This window comes from Electrophorus electricus, chromosome 6 (assembly GCF_041902795.1).
Source record: "Electrophorus electricus isolate QZ-2024a chromosome 6, ASM4190279v1, whole genome shotgun sequence".
Taxonomy (NCBI): Eukaryota; Metazoa; Chordata; class Actinopteri; order Gymnotiformes; family Gymnotidae; genus Electrophorus; species Electrophorus electricus.
This window is the reverse complement of record NC_137502.1, coordinates 31,729,556-31,744,363: the sequence shown is the minus strand read 5'-3', so window position 1 is coordinate 31,744,363 and position 14,808 is coordinate 31,729,556. Positions and strand designations below refer to the sequence as shown.

The window sequence follows — 14,808 nt, the reverse complement described above, 5'->3', positions numbered from 1 at the left end:
CATGCAGTTGTAATACTGCTTCACAAACAAGATAAGCACTTATGTAACCACACGTCTCTGTGTGAGGAAGCAGGATTTACAACAAATGTAAAAGGACGACAATTTTATACTGACAAAATGGCTCTATCATGAAAAATGATGGCGTGAGGGAGCGAGACATGAGTGCAGCTCATGGGAGTGTTTGTAGTGTTAAAGCTAAACACAAAGGCACAGCCCCGAACGTGACCAATGCACAGCACTACAGACTACCTGTGGACTTTAAATAGGGGGAGGACAAGTACAACACAGGTGCTCGTGATTAGTAATCAGGTGATTTGGAGGAGGGCCGGTGCAGAGTGGGTGTGCTTCTCCTGCTGGATGCCCTGCGTGCCTTCACAAATACTCACTCAATATTTTGAAAATATTTACAATGTGATGTGGGAACAAAAATTCCATTAATGTTACATGGTGGTATATTTATAACAGGCAACACTTTTCAATTGACGAGAAGTGAAGGTCAGTAGTCTAAAAAAGATATATTTGTATCTATAATAATTAAGTGTGTCTTAAGTGCTGTCCCTATGGAAATATGTAAATGCATTACTGAAATATTGCCATGCTTCTCGAGCTGCTCCCCCAAATACACCGCCAAGTACTGCACCGACTGCTGCCCCTACTGTTGTACCCACAATTCCCATGGCTGTACCCAAGAGTGCCCCTACAAACGTTCCTTTCCCTATCGCTACAGCATAATCAACAAGCCTAAGTGTGAAGCCGAGCCTGTCTGCGACCCGCACTTCTGCTCTCTCCCTGTTCTGGAACTGAATCTTCTCTTCATAACATTTCATTTCTCTGGCAAGATCCTCCCCTGAGTGCTTTTTCTCTAGGGCCTCCAACATTTTTCTGATCTCCTTTTTTCTCTCCTTTTCTATGAACTTTTCCTCCTTCTTGATTCTTTTATCGGCATCTTCAAATTCCTGGTTGGAATAAATCCCGTGCTCTGAAACCATCTGGTCTATCTGGTCGAGCAGTTCTCTTGCTGCACTGCCGTCTTTCCTGTTAGCTTTTCCACCAAAGACAAGGTACCTTTGACCACACATCTCCAGCAGTTCTCTGAAGTCCTGGTTCCTCCTTACACTGTCCACCAATGACTGGCAATCTCCCTCTTTCTCATGGTATAAAACAATCATTGTGTGGTTCAGGATTTTTTCTCCAAAGTGCTGCACTACTGGTTTAAAAATGTCATAGGTGGTCGACGGCACGTCTAAGAGGTCTAACATAAAGATGACGGCATGCGGTCCTGGGCAGGAGAAACACACAGCCTTTCGGAGTTCTTTTTTGAGCGTGTTGTGCGATATGTCAGGACTGTTAAAGTTTGGTGTGTTGACCAGTGTTACATTTCTTGTCAAGTACTGCCCCAATGTTTTGGTAGTTAGTGCAGTGTGATAGTCAACAAATTTGAATATGGCTCTCTGCAGGATTGACTCTGTGAGGGAATACTGATGAAGTCCAGAGTTCCCAAACACAATAATCCTTAGTGACGTGTCATCCGCACTCACTGGAAACAGGTTTCAGGAGAGAATGATGATTAAAAACTTTGCCTTTCAATGTGCACTCAACAATTTCCAATAACTACAATCCTGGGCAAAAAAGGGCCAAACACAAAATTAAATGTTATAATCCTCACAACAAATCATTGGTCAGAAAATTAACAAGAACAAAAACAAAACAAAAAAACTAGCTCGACACTGCTTGTTGCTGCAGTAGGGGGAACTGCTGCTGGAAACCAGTTTGTACACAAATTGCACACAAAGATAAAATCATAAAAACAAATTTGATATACATACTTGATATAAAATTCAAACTAACGTATGTTTGGTTGTGCGGTCTGGCACATTTGTTTCTGCCCAAGAGTGTACAATGAACCTGAATCATCGAATTATACCGTCAGTCAACTTACTGGAAGGAGGGGCGTCAATGCTGCGCCTGCGTCGTCCTAGTGAAATATTTGATTTCAGTCAAATTAAAGCAATAAATCACAAGCTACATTTAATTATGCTGAATCACAATTCACTCACTCTTATTTGATGCCATGTTTGTTTTCCTTCAAGCGTCGACTGATCAGAAGTCACGTCATGAAGTCCTTCATCGCACTTTCTAGTTTTTTATAAGCTGTCAGAACTAACAGCTAGGTTAATTACGCAGAAGGGTTAACTACCTTTGCTGTCGCTAATATTCCAGTTTCTAAACCCTAAACAGAAGAAACAAATGACTGGAATAATCCGTTTGAAAATTAGCTCGACACTAACATGTTCAGATTTAGGTCTTAAGGCACATTTCAAACCGAAAGTTGCCTAGCGCCGCCTCATTGGATAAGAAAAAAATCGACCGATGAGTCGATGAGTCATCAGACTGTTTCAAGCACCTTAAACAGCGCAGAGCAAATATTAGAGGCAGTTCTAACATTTGAGCTTTTAAAACTTTTAAAAGATTTGGGACAAGTAACGATTAAAACATTGCGATCGCAAAAGTCCTACCTATAAGATAAATGTTTGATCATTATAATTTTAATCATCCAGTGTTTCGAAATGTGCAAAACGTTTGTGAAACAATGATTAACTTGATCCAAGGGTATTTGCATATTTTTTACTTCATGATCCATCATACAAGTACAAGAAAACAACAATAACAATAAAGATATTTTATTCTAATTCCACTTTGAACCATTTCAGCGCCCACACAACACACACCAACACAAAAGTAACCAATCACTCACACACACAGAGAGAGAGAGAGAGAGAGAGAGAGAGAGAGAGAGAGAGAGAGAGAGAGAGAGAGAGAGAGAGAGAGAGGCATTTTAGATTACACTGTATAGATCTTGAAAAGGGCTTGCGGTCTAGCCCATAATACCTGCAGGTGAATCTGAAGACAATTGATGGGAACCCGCTAGCAGTACAAAAGAAAGCTACTGCTCACAAACATAAGATGAATTAAAAACAACAGTTGTTTAGGCGTAATCTCGGTGGATTTAACGTTGTTAAATTTAACTCCATATTTCATATATAACGAAAGGCTTAAAAACACGAAATAAACAAAACGATAGTATTTCTGTGGCCCTTTACAGTTTTAAGATAATTAAGGAGGCCTAACGTACTCTCTCAACAGCATCGCCATGCGGTTAGAGGCGTGAAACCTTTCATTTTAATGAGTGTGACATCATGTGCGTCCGTGAAATAGCTCCGTGCAGCAAATCCTTCTGCTCTTAGCCACTGATTTAAAAGTCAGTGCGTAATTTGTTTCTTTAGATGAGTTAAAAACAGTAATATATGTGATGAATTCCTGAAACTTTAATAAGAGGCGAGTTGGTTCACAATATGAAAAAGAAAGTGCAAAGATTGCGACCTCTTTTTAGGCAATACGTTTTTCCATGTTCAGGCACCGAGGTTGCTAAGATTCAACGCAGAGCTGTTAGTACCGACCAGCCTCTTCACGCACACGAAGCTTCCCTCTATGTTCACGTGAGTATCACTGGCAGTCAATATTGAATTTACAGACCATAGGATTGTGTTGTTTGTTATTTATTGCGTTTAACGTGGGTTAAGCTTGTTTGTTTAGTTCTTGCATTTCTCTGTTTGAAAAGTGGCCTTACTGCTTAAAGCGGTGTTCCTACTGCAACTTCAACAAGTACATCCCTCGCTCAGTGAATCACGTGTTAATGACAGAGTGCCTGCAAAAAGAAACTCGGACGCTGTTGCAGCTCAGCCAAGTTTCTAAGTAGGTGTTTTTACAAGCCTCTGACACCAGGGAGGTTGTGTATCTGGTTGTCAAGGGACAATGAATAAAAGTTATCTAAATGTAAATACCTTATTAATGAGATGATAAGAAGTATCTATTTTACTCTAGGATTACCTCTGTGTTTTTTGGTGGAGGGACACCAAGCTTGGCACAGCCATCTACCATTGCTGCGCTCATAGGGACTGTTTCCAAACACGCACAGCTCTCTGCAGATGCTGAGGTTACCCTGGAGGTGAACCCCACGCCTGCAGGCAAAGCTAGACTCAGGGATTTTGTGGCTGCTGGAATCAATCGATTTTCCATTGGGACACAGGTAATTTGTAATTAAGACCTTCCTGTAAACTATATATATATATGTATATGTAAATACACTTCATGATCATTATTTCATTTCCTTTTACATCCATTCATGTCTGTAGTCTCTATGTGATGCCAGTCTGAGGGTGCTAGGAAGGGACCACAATGCACTGCAAGCTCTCCAGACACTGTCGGAGGCCAGGACACTTTGCCCTGGGCGTGTATCAGTAGACGTCATGTTTGGGCTTCCAGGCCAAAGTGTGGAGTCATGGGAGAGTGAACTGGAGGAGGTGCTGTCTGTTTGCGATGATCACGTGTCTCTGTACCAGCTGACCTTGGAGAGGGGCACATCTCTCTTCAGGCAGGTTAAACTGGGTGAACTGAGTGTGCCCAGTGATGACATCACAGCCACTATGTACAGATCGGCTAGAAAACGTCTCGAAAAGGCAGGCTTCCTTCAGTATGAGGTGTCCAACTTTGCCAAAGATGTGAGTCTTCAATACAGATGTTCATTTTATACTACATGTAAACATTATGCAGAAAGTTTTACTATTGCCATTTGATTGCATTTTGTGACAAGCAGTTTACATGTCATGAAATAATATGTATCTATTATTATGTATTTATTTTGGTAGAATGCTGTTAGTGCACACAATATTGGCTACTGGAAGGCCCAGCAATACATAGGCATTGGGCCAGGTAAGTTTGTCACTTTTGAATTGCTACATTGGTGTTTGTCTGAAGAGAAGCATAGTTTTGTGTTGTTCTAATCATGATCGCTGTCAGGAGCACATAGTCGCTTCGTTCCTCTGGCTCTGGGAGGCGTACATAGGGAGGCACGCACTCAAACATTGGAACCAGATGTTTGGATGTGGGAAGTGTGGCACCACGGCCATGGAACACGCCGACGCATGCAGCTTAGCCACCTCGGCCAGTGAGGATTGCTCATAATTCCCTCTGTCTCTCTCTCACCCACCCACCCACACACACACACAGATGCACACATGTGAAATGTACAGCTTGGACTATCCAGCATGGGATGATAATGTTCTGCTGGTGTTGTGGTTTGGTGTGTCTGTAGACTGGAGGAGGTGTTGGTCATGGGTCTGCGCATGACTGAAGGAATCTCCCACCAGGTATTTAGATCATTCTGGAAGAAATTTGCCAGTTGAGCAGAATATTTGATATGAGAACTACTGTATTAATGCACTAATTATTAATAGTCTGATCTCTCTGTGGGGGCTGTGTTTTTGAATGGTGCAACAGCACTGGAAAATGTTCAGTCCAGAAGCAAACCTCCAGGACATTCTCGGCATGTGTTCAGATGTTGAGGAACTGCAAAAGAAGGGGCTTCTAATCCTTGATGAAAGGTGACTAAAACTCTGTTATCAAATTGAATAGCCTTCCCACAATATTCTTAATTCCCAGTTCTGTAGGCCACAGCAGTGAGCAGTGTATGGACATTACAGCTTTAACATTCCTGATTTAATACATAAATGGCTTCAGAATTAGCCAGTCAGCTAAGTCAAGATAATAATAATTTGTGCTCATTTGTGAAGGGTTATGGCATCCTCATCACAAAAGCACCTCATCAGTTAGGCAGAATTGGGAGTCAATTGTCTGTAACCCAGCTGTATTGTGGATAGCGTTAATTCCCATCTTTTGCCTGTAGGGGGCTGCGGTGCTCTTGGGATGGCATGGCATTGTTGGACAGTATTTTGCCAGTGCTGCTGCTGTCCTTGGAGACATTGTTTCACATGTGCAGACCCGCACCCTCTCCTGCCACAGTGGACTGACGGACAGAGAGGGAGGCAATGGAGCCCCCTCCACCCCCCCAGTCAGAAAGGAGCATTAATTCCCAGCACATAAAGGGTTCATATATGGAGCTCACAGAATTCAGGGCCCACAATTCAGGGAACACAAAAAGATGCCTTCCTCTTTTGTAAGGTTGTTTCTGAAATTGGAGTGAAGATTTGAGGTTTTTCCCCTGCAGAAGCACATTGTGGCTACAACAACTTGTGTACCAGATGACTCCTTTTTGAACTGAAAGGTTAAATAAGGATACACACACTGCCCATCTGGAATCAAGTAGTGGGTGCACATCTGAGCTCTACAAGAGTGAGAACACCCTCAGAGTTCCATCTGTTAAGTGTTGCTATGGTGATGCGCAGAATGACTACTGCAGTAATTTTTTCCAGGCAGTGCGATCACATTGGTGAAATGTTTCAGACGATGTTAGTCCTGTCTAAAAGGCTTACTGCCTCCATCATCTGACTCTTTCTCTGCTTGAAAAGGGCACAGTGCAGATGTGATTGAAAAGCTTTTGTGCTGTAAAATTCAAGCACTGTTTCGTGACTCATTGTGTCTTTTTTTTTGTGTAATATAATAAAATAACAGAGCCAATATTTTTAACATTAGATAGGAATTTAATGTAGTGCAGACAGCATCAGCAGCCACAACTTCCCACTGATGGTGTTTTTTTTAACAACTGAGTTTGTGTCTATGTAATGAGGTAAATTGGGGGTTATTGTGACCGACGTAAGGTAAGATTCTAGACACGAAAGGAAGTGAGTACTTGAATGTCCTCGTATATGTGAGGCTGTGAGTGTGAAGCGGTCTTGTTGCATGGGGTCACGTGATGCTCTGCTGCTATGACCTCTCACCTGTTGTGCATGTACATGCAGCAGCCACGATTCTGCACTGAAGAACGAGCAAGATTTCACGAGTCAATGCACGGCTTGTTACCTTGTGACAGCCTCAGGCGCTGCCTATTTGGGAGTTCCTTTATGAAGTTAACATTGACGGGTAATGCGTGTCATATGTAAAATGCTGTTGTTTTTTAAATTCCGTGTGCCTGATAGAAATAACATTAAGGTAATTGCTATGCCCGTTGTTAAACTTATAATAGAACAGAGAGTTGGAAGTGCTGTAGAACGTTTTCCTTTCCGCTGTCCATGGTGCTGATTTTCTTTCCTTTTCGTATTTTCTCGTGCTATTAACCTACTTAATAAGCGGCTCACGTAGAAGTCTTTTCACACTAATGATTTCGTCCGCACTTTTTTTTTCCCTGAGTCTAATGTGGGCGTCTGCATGTACACTGTGTTTTTTTAAATCGTTGTTCTGATAAGGCTACTCCGTTGATCTGGCGAGCTACTTTATACTTCAAATACTCGACAGTAAATCAGTTAAAATAATCTTAACGACATTATGCTGAAGATGAATCAGCGATTGTGTGTTCGTCATCAAATCCTGTGATATAGTCTTTGATTCACACATCGTCTGTCGATACAAATGGGCGTACGCAGTGGCGTGGGAGTGCTTTCATTGTCCCTACTGCGGCGCTAAAGCACAACTCCGGCTTTAGATAGAAACGCATCATACCCGTCAGTCTCAGCTTCATCCACCCACAACTTTACTTCTGTTTCCCATAAACGGAGAAATGGACGAGACTTTCACTTCCTTAAGAATAGAACCAATGAATGAACAAATTAACAAATTCATCTCAAATAAATGTAAGAGAGAGAAGACCATTTATACCAAAGGAAGAACGTCTTTATTTTGTAGTATTGTCAAACGCACACACACAAACACAAAATTACAGAATCTTGAAGAATTTATTTTACAAGTACCCTTGCAAGGCTATACTATTAATTATAGGTGCTCTTGGTCCAGCCAGAGACTACAGAATAAAATTATTCTTACAATAGTGAATAAGTATTATTCATAGGTTTCATACAGAGTCACAAATGTCACTCTTTACTGTATCTGACACTTGTCGATTGGTCTGCTTCGTTTTGGAGTCGTCGGTCCCATTACCCGACGGAGATCACTGTTGAAACTCGGGCGACGCGCGAGCGGGTGTACAGCCCCGCACGGTCCATCCAGAGCGAGCGCCCTGATCTCCCTTTTGCTTCGAATCCTGCTTCTCAGAGCTTGATATGATCGGATGGAAATGTCTCGATGGAGTGAAGGGCATGTTTCTGTAGGAAGTCCACCAAGCTCCACAAGAGCTTCGAACAGACCCTCTAGGTTGGTGGTGTCCTTGGCGGATACCTCAAAGAGTGTACTGTCTCGTCCAAGACACTTACAAATCTCTGACCGACTGACAGTTCTTTCTGAACCTAAATCGGCTTTGTTTCCACATATTATAATGGGAAACTCTCTGTTTTCTTTTGGTTTTGTTAGCTTGGACTTGGCGACTACAATCTCATCGCGTAAAGAGTGTACCTCGTTGAAGGATTCTCTGTCATCCACGCTGAATACCAGGAGAAAGATATCACCTGTTGAGAATAATTGCAATATTGTAACTGTAATATTTCTTAACATGAATGGGGAAAATAAAACACGCACCGAGCCATATATCTATAACCTTTACGTACCTGTTAATATCGACAGCCTTCGCTTTGCGGGAAAGTCTCTTTCTTTGGATGCATCCAGGAGGTCGATCTGGTATGCTTCTCCTCGAATATGATACAATTTGCTGTAAAAGTCTTCAGTTGTTGGGACATAATGCTGCTCGAACCCATCGGCCAGGAAACGTCGAAGAATTGCTGTTTTACCGACTCTAGGTGCGCCAAGCACAACTACGCGCCGGCAGTGGTTTGGCTTCACAAGCCGCAGTTCACCTTCTGCTGTATTACAATCAGCATAAACTGACTCCTTTCCTCCCTGGAATAAAACCGCCGTTTGTGGATCGAGTGATCTTCGTGGTAACCGGTCGGCTGATGAATGTCGATTATCAATGCTGGAAGACCTCACAACTCGTGGCTTCTTCTCTGAATGCTTCCAGTGTAATGTTACCGTCTTTATGATGCCCATTTTGCTCTTTGGAACTTGTGGTATTTTGTACGCTGATGATTTCTGGTCAGTTTTTGAGTTTGTATATTGGAGGCGCGGGGTAGACGACGCGCAACTCTTTACATGTTCATCTGGGCGCCGCAAGCGCGCACCGGCTGTTGCGATATGTTCGGGAGTGCGGTCGCAAGAGCGGAACGTCTCGGTGCCATCAGCTGAGAGAATTACTTTCTCAGCTGCGTTCACCTCCAGTCTCCTTTCTTGCATCATCCCGATCTGGTAAGCAGCACGCCGTCGTGGATGCGCGACACCATTCGCTCCTGTCATTGGTCTCCTCGCGCGCCTCTCTGAGGTATTTATACCCTACCGAGTGGTCCCATTTGGTGCGTCATCAGCCGCTCCTGAGTTCGCGATTGTCTGCGGACGTAGTGATGCAACGAGGACAGTCTGGAATTGGATGAAAACTTAAAGGATCGTATTGGCCATCATAATTCAGATAAACTTTGTTCATTGCCTTTGATTCTGGAATGAATGCTCATACTGTATTGCAAATATGTTAAAATATGTTAAATACGTTAAACGTGTCAATATCTCATAGTGTACTAAGTTTATTACAGTATTGCAAATTTCATTACAGTGATGCAGATGCATTAAAATATGTTTAAAAAATATCAGATTTAAAAAAAAATCAAAGGCTTGCATTCGGAATTTACATCTGAATGTTCTCCAGTACGTGGAGACTGAATGTTCTCCAAGTTTCCGAGGGTATTTTATTTAAAAAATGAACTCATAATAAACGGACACCTATTATGGTTTTAAAAAAATAAAAACTTGTCTGTACTTTCAAATCACGAATCAGCAACTGCAACGCAGGCTTGAAAAAAGATAAACGGCAACAAAACTGAATGGCTATATTTAGGTTGAAGCTGTATTTCTCGATTACCAAGTATGTGGGAAATGAACCATGGCGTTTCCTCCAGTTTATGTAGTTACGCCTGAAATAATACTCATAACGCGTGGGGGTTCGACGTTTAGTGCGTGAGAAAGGTCGTCCCCCCCCCCCCTTAGTCACCGCCAGTGACTGCGGCTGGGGTAATTAATGACTCCACTGCTTAAGGTACCCTCATGAATAACGTCACAATTTATTGGGCATTAGATTGATGTGCAACAATTACGCCACTTTCAAATGGAAAACTCGCGACTTTACGTGGGCGCCTAAAAACATTGGGCCAGCAAAAGTAAAAATCATTATGCATAAATATTTTTATGAATCGTGTAGCAAAATGCAGTATATTGCATGGCTTCAGACTGTATTCATTGATCTCTCCCCCCACGCTGTATTAAAGATGCTCTTCACTGAATTCTAGTGTAGCGTGACATGCAGCTGTCATATGCTCCATATGCATGAGCATAAATCATAAAATCCGCTCGCTCATCACGAACCTACACGAACCTCGGTAATGACCGGGGGTCTGTGAGAGGTGGAGATGTGGAGAAATCAGACACATTGTGTTCTTTGTTACAAGGAGAAAGACTTCACATGTATTTGATGTGCCACATTATCATATTATTGACTTTTTGACCTTTGTATTTTGCATTGCTTCTTTATTCCTCTTGGAATAGGACAGCACCAGCTAATATTTTTGGAGCTGTGCAGGTGACACCTTTAGAAATTATATTTTTCAGTTAGTCCACCAGTATAACTCAGTACACCAGGATTCCTGAGTGAGTCATGCAGTGCACCCTAGTTGGCCGTTGTCTTGTAGGCTGCAGTGTTGTAGAGTCAGGCAGCCAATATAGCCAGCAGGCCAGCGTTCTTCCAGAATGTTAGAGGGTGAAGATGTAAGTGAGTGTGTGTGAGTCTCTCTGTTGCCTGGGATTGTTTGTGTTCCTGTGGCAGAAATGTTTTCAAGCTCCAAGGTTGCCCCAGCTTGGGCACCTTAGAGCTTGAAAACATTTCTGCCTACAGGAACAATAACAATCCCAGGCAACTGCTGTAGTGCACCACCCACATCTCTGGCAGTCTCACCTGCATCTGTATCTTTCACATCAAGGCCACCCAGAATGGACTGACAAGGCTGAGTGAGATACGTGCTGGCCTTTTATTTATGTTAGAGTACCTGGAAACTGAATGTTCTCCAGTTAAGAGCTGTAAAAAAAAAAAAAAACACAAGAGGGAAAATGTATTAGCTACAAATGTGTATTAGCTACAAATGTGCATTTAATATGTAGCGAGCATTACACAAGGCTGAGTCACTGGGCCAAAGTTGAGAACTGCAGATCTAGTTAGTTTTTGGTCCTCCAAATCACACTTAGCATATGCCGTGGCTCTTGTTGAAACAGCAATACCAGTAGCATTTTGAAGCAGTTACAGAACTCTTTACTTGATTGAACGGTTTAGCCAACCATATTAAGCAATATATTCGAATCTTTAGAAAGATAAAGCTCAAATCAAAACCGAGCATTCCACGTCACATCTGACGAGGTGAAATAACGAAGTAAGACCACTAGGGAGCAGCAGAGGAAGGCAGAATTAGTGAAGCCAGGGCAAACCCATCTGAAATATCTCTCATCAGCTGATTCACATACTTCTAACGTCGATCACACGGAATCAGATTCCTAAATACTTCTACAAGCGCACTAGGATATTTATGTTAAGAGCGTTCTTTTTAGATGTCAGCAGATCCTGATGTGTGTATCTAAATGGAAACAGCTCACACTACTTGGCAAAAACATCCGTGAGAATCAGTTTTCCCAACTTCCCGTACATCGCGCGCGACCGCGTGGGTCGTGACGTCGCCGCCGTGTAGCATTCCCTGAGCGGCCCCGCCTTCCAAATGCGCCCGTTTTAGACTGCATGCCTGGTTCCAGTGACATCACCCAGCCTTTGTTGGGAAACAAAGAATTTGGTCAAGAGTCTGCTTTCAGGAAAAATATAGAAGCGCGGCGGGAAGATGGCGATAAAGGAGGGGGGGGGGGCGTTTACATAAAATACACAAAAGAATCTTAACCAGCTGTGGCCCAATGCTGAGGAATGTGAGGAGAGGAGCAGAAGATGAAATAACATGTTATGGACATTAAAAATGTTTATGTACCCTACTGCATAGTACGCCACGTAGGTCTAATGGGAGCTGTCAGTCTGGGTTAAGGTGACACTCCCAGTGCAACAGGGAAACACCCACGAATGTTACACAAGCTTTACAGATGACTGAATCTAAAACACACAGAGGCCTTGCCCGGAGCACGGTCTTGTAAATTATGAATGAATCTTTCAAACGTATTCATCTAGCACACAGCCAGATAAAAAAAACAAACAAACACCATGGCATAGTTTAAACAACAGATCAAAAGTAGATTACATGAATATTCCCACTCAGAAGTCTTTTCAGTGTTGTGATTGGCCCTGTCTTGGAACGTTTGGTCCAAACCATTTTTAGTTATACTTCCTTAATCAGTCATTTGGTCCCACTAGACGCAATTTTTGAGATTATAAAAGTATAAAACACCATGTAAGAACTTCAAGAAACATTTAACAGTTAGATAAAAAAAAAAAAACTATAGGCAGTGATGTAAAATGGATCATTTATACCGACTTGCAGATGTGTCATGCCCAGAAGTCTGAGAAAAGCTGGTCCTTCCAGAAACTTGTTCTTGCCTGATCTAGCAGTTGTCACACTCCCACAATGACATGTACATTGGACAATGATTTGGGTAAATTCAATAAAGAGTCCACGGGTTCATTTGAATCAATGAAAATAGTGTCTCTATTCAGACGTAGGCTATTTGTGTGCTACATTATAATATGTATAACCTTACATCACAAATACTCAATTAACAGAAATAAATTAATCAGTAAATTTAAAAACAATAAATAAGTGTTGAAGGTTTAGTAACGCAGCAAACTACACCGATTCTTCGTAGTATAAGAACATTGCCCTGCACATCTGCAGAGTCAGATCCACAATTATTTACTCAGAACCCTGAACCACGTCCACCTGCCAAGCTCGAGCGCCTCAATGGTTCCCCTTTCCGGAATCTAAAGGGTTAAGGGCTGACTCTGCATGCCACGCGCACCCCTCCCGATTGCCTCCCCCTTTTTGCTTTGGTTCAGTTTACTGTGCTTTGCAGGGGGGTTAGCTTATCTGCGGGCTTGGCACTCGGGACTTTCTCGGCCCATGAGCCGAGAAACTAGTCATCGGATACTAAAAGTAGGGAGGAAAAAAAACCCACCCACCAGGTAACAACCCTACCGAGTTGAGTTTGCCGAAACTACGACCAGTAAAAACGGGCAGCGATGTCGAAGGGGTGTGCGGTTACCGACAGGATCCCGAAGTTGGGACCTATATGACAAGCAATGAGAGGTAAGAGGACAAGCAGTTCAGAGAAAACACCGATTCTTTTATTCTTGTAGCATGAACGAACAAACTCTCTCACTTAGCTGAGTCACGCTGGTGGGTCTGGTGCTAGCTCGCGCTCTAGTTCGGCTCATTTGACGCAATATTGGCTGATGCGGCTTTGCGCTTGTTTGTGCAGGCAGTTTACGCTCGCAGCGTGAAAGTAAGTTCGTCTAATCTTGAGATTTTAGGCATTCTAAGGCACGGTTATATGCAAAGATGTGGTAATTGAGTGAGAAGGACTTATTTTTGGCAATGCAAACATATGTACCATAGCCAATAGGATATTCAAAATGCTCCCTTGTCCTCATGAAAACCATTAATGTTGGCTGTGGTACTGTTGTGAGCGTGTGTGTGCTTTTTGTAGTGATACTCTCTAATCGATTTTTTTTTTTAAAGTCCAAATGTGTATGAAAAATTTTTTTGGTCCTGAAGTTGCCCTTTTCAGAGAGGCCCGACTAACTCAGTAGGCCTGTCTTACAGGTTAATTGCTTTCATTTTTCTAAAGTCAACATCAGTTGTTTATTTTGAAGTTTCTGATGTTCTGTTTTTATATTAAACTACTCTTTGCAGGAAAGGTCATAAGATCAAGGGTCGCACAACATCAATCACTTCTGTTTTTAATCTTTTAAATCTATGACGTTTTTCTAACCAGTAAAATGGATACCGGACTGTTATTGAAAATTAGAATTTAGTGGAGGCACCTGAAGTTCAGCTATCAGTATAAAGTGGCATGTATCCTTGTATGCTAACCTCCTCTCCCCTGCCTTTTACATCTACAGACTCATAGGAGACTAAATTATTTGACCAATGGATCAAAATGCTAAGCATGCATACTATAATTTGTAAACACCACAGCAAATATGTTCTGAAGAATATTTTAAAGAAAGAACCATGTTTTTGCCCCCTGGTTCTTAAATTTTGGCTTCTTAAGTAACCTAACATTAGCAACACCTGAATTAATTTGCTAGTGTTAGAAGGACCTGAGCACTCTGAACATATTGATTGCTGCCCAAAACAACCTATGTGAAAGAGTAAAGTGTCGAGACATCAAGGTCATGACATTGTACATGGTTACATTAGCCATTCCATAATCTGTGTAGGGCACCTAAGGCTCTCTCACAATAGAGAGCTATTTGCCAGGTTTTACCTATGCTCTTGTCTCTAAATATGATTATAAGTGCTGTTTTTTGGAGTCTGGACACACCTGCACTTTTTTCCCTGTCGTCAGTAGGAAAAGTTAAGCAAGATTTTTGCTGTGCACGTCTGATGCATGTAATACGTGACTACCTGACCTTTTGGCCACTTCAGAATTGTCATCACCATAAGAAAAAGGCCCATTTGTACGGATGCCACGTGCACTTTGTCAGAGAGAGCCCAGCACCCCTATCAGTGTAGGGTGCAGCAGGGTGTACTCTCTTTATCGACCAAAGACGAACAGATTTGGCCTCCTCAAAGCAAGCTAAGGCTGCCGGGACAATCTGCTAGTGTGGCTTATCCTGTCCACCCCACATTTTTTCCGTTAGGCGAGCACTTGTGAACTGAGGTA

At 42.3% G+C, this 14,808-nt stretch overlaps 4 protein-coding genes across 10 annotated transcripts in view; 2 read left to right on the top strand and 2 right to left on the bottom strand.

Moving 5' to 3' along the window:
* Positions 1-545: 545 nt before the first annotated feature.
* Positions 546-2,336, bottom strand: LOC113587859 (GTPase IMAP family member 9-like). Of its 2 annotated transcripts, XM_027026774.3 has the most exons (3): positions 2,058-2,336; positions 1,940-1,975; positions 546-1,537 (listed from the first exon to the last, which is right to left on the bottom strand). In XM_027026774.3, the coding sequence occupies exons 1-3, from the start codon at positions 2,071-2,073 to the stop codon at positions 546-548; spliced, it is 1,044 nt and encodes a 347-aa protein (XP_026882575.2). In that variant the 5' UTR covers positions 2,074-2,336. The 2 variants fall into 2 exon arrangements, with proteins under 2 accessions (XP_026882575.2, XP_081572601.1); XM_081716475.1 differs by lacking the exon at positions 1,940-1,975.
* Positions 2,337-3,206: 870 nt separating this feature from the next.
* On the top strand, positions 3,207-6,200 carry rsad1 (radical S-adenosyl methionine domain containing 1). Its single transcript, XM_027026750.3, has 9 exons — positions 3,207-3,497; positions 3,620-3,753; positions 3,883-4,087; positions 4,194-4,559; positions 4,707-4,770; positions 4,858-5,005; positions 5,153-5,207; positions 5,338-5,441; positions 5,744-6,200. The coding sequence occupies exons 1-9, from the start codon at positions 3,354-3,356 to the stop codon at positions 5,865-5,867; spliced, it is 1,344 nt and encodes a 447-aa protein (XP_026882551.2). The 5' UTR covers positions 3,207-3,353; the 3' UTR covers positions 5,868-6,200.
* A 346-nt stretch (positions 6,201-6,546) lies between these two features.
* On the bottom strand, positions 6,547-12,829 carry rasd2a (RASD family member 2a). Of its 2 annotated transcripts, none has more exons than XM_027026751.3 (4): positions 12,455-12,829; positions 11,634-11,750; positions 8,451-11,014; positions 6,547-8,351 (listed from the first exon to the last, which is right to left on the bottom strand). In XM_027026751.3, the coding sequence occupies exons 3-4, from the start codon at positions 9,190-9,192 to the stop codon at positions 7,828-7,830; spliced, it is 1,266 nt and encodes a 421-aa protein (XP_026882552.2). In that variant the 5' UTR covers positions 9,193-11,014; positions 11,634-11,750; positions 12,455-12,829; the 3' UTR covers positions 6,547-7,827. The 2 variants fall into 2 exon arrangements, with proteins under 2 accessions (XP_026882552.2, XP_081572599.1); XM_081716473.1 differs by having other exon boundaries at positions 12,459-12,829.
* A 133-nt stretch (positions 12,830-12,962) lies between these two features.
* The window catches only part of epn3a (epsin 3a), a 12,225-nt gene continuing 10,379 nt past the window's right edge, over positions 12,963-14,808 (top strand). For 4 of the 5 annotated variants that reach the window (XM_081716470.1, XM_081716469.1, XM_027026790.3 and 1 more), the window contains exon 1: positions 12,964-13,226. The gene's annotated coding sequence lies outside the window, so the exon portion shown is untranslated. Of the gene's footprint in view, positions 13,227-14,808 lie in introns of all 5 variants that reach the window. The other variant, XM_027026789.3, reaches the window with a different exon arrangement.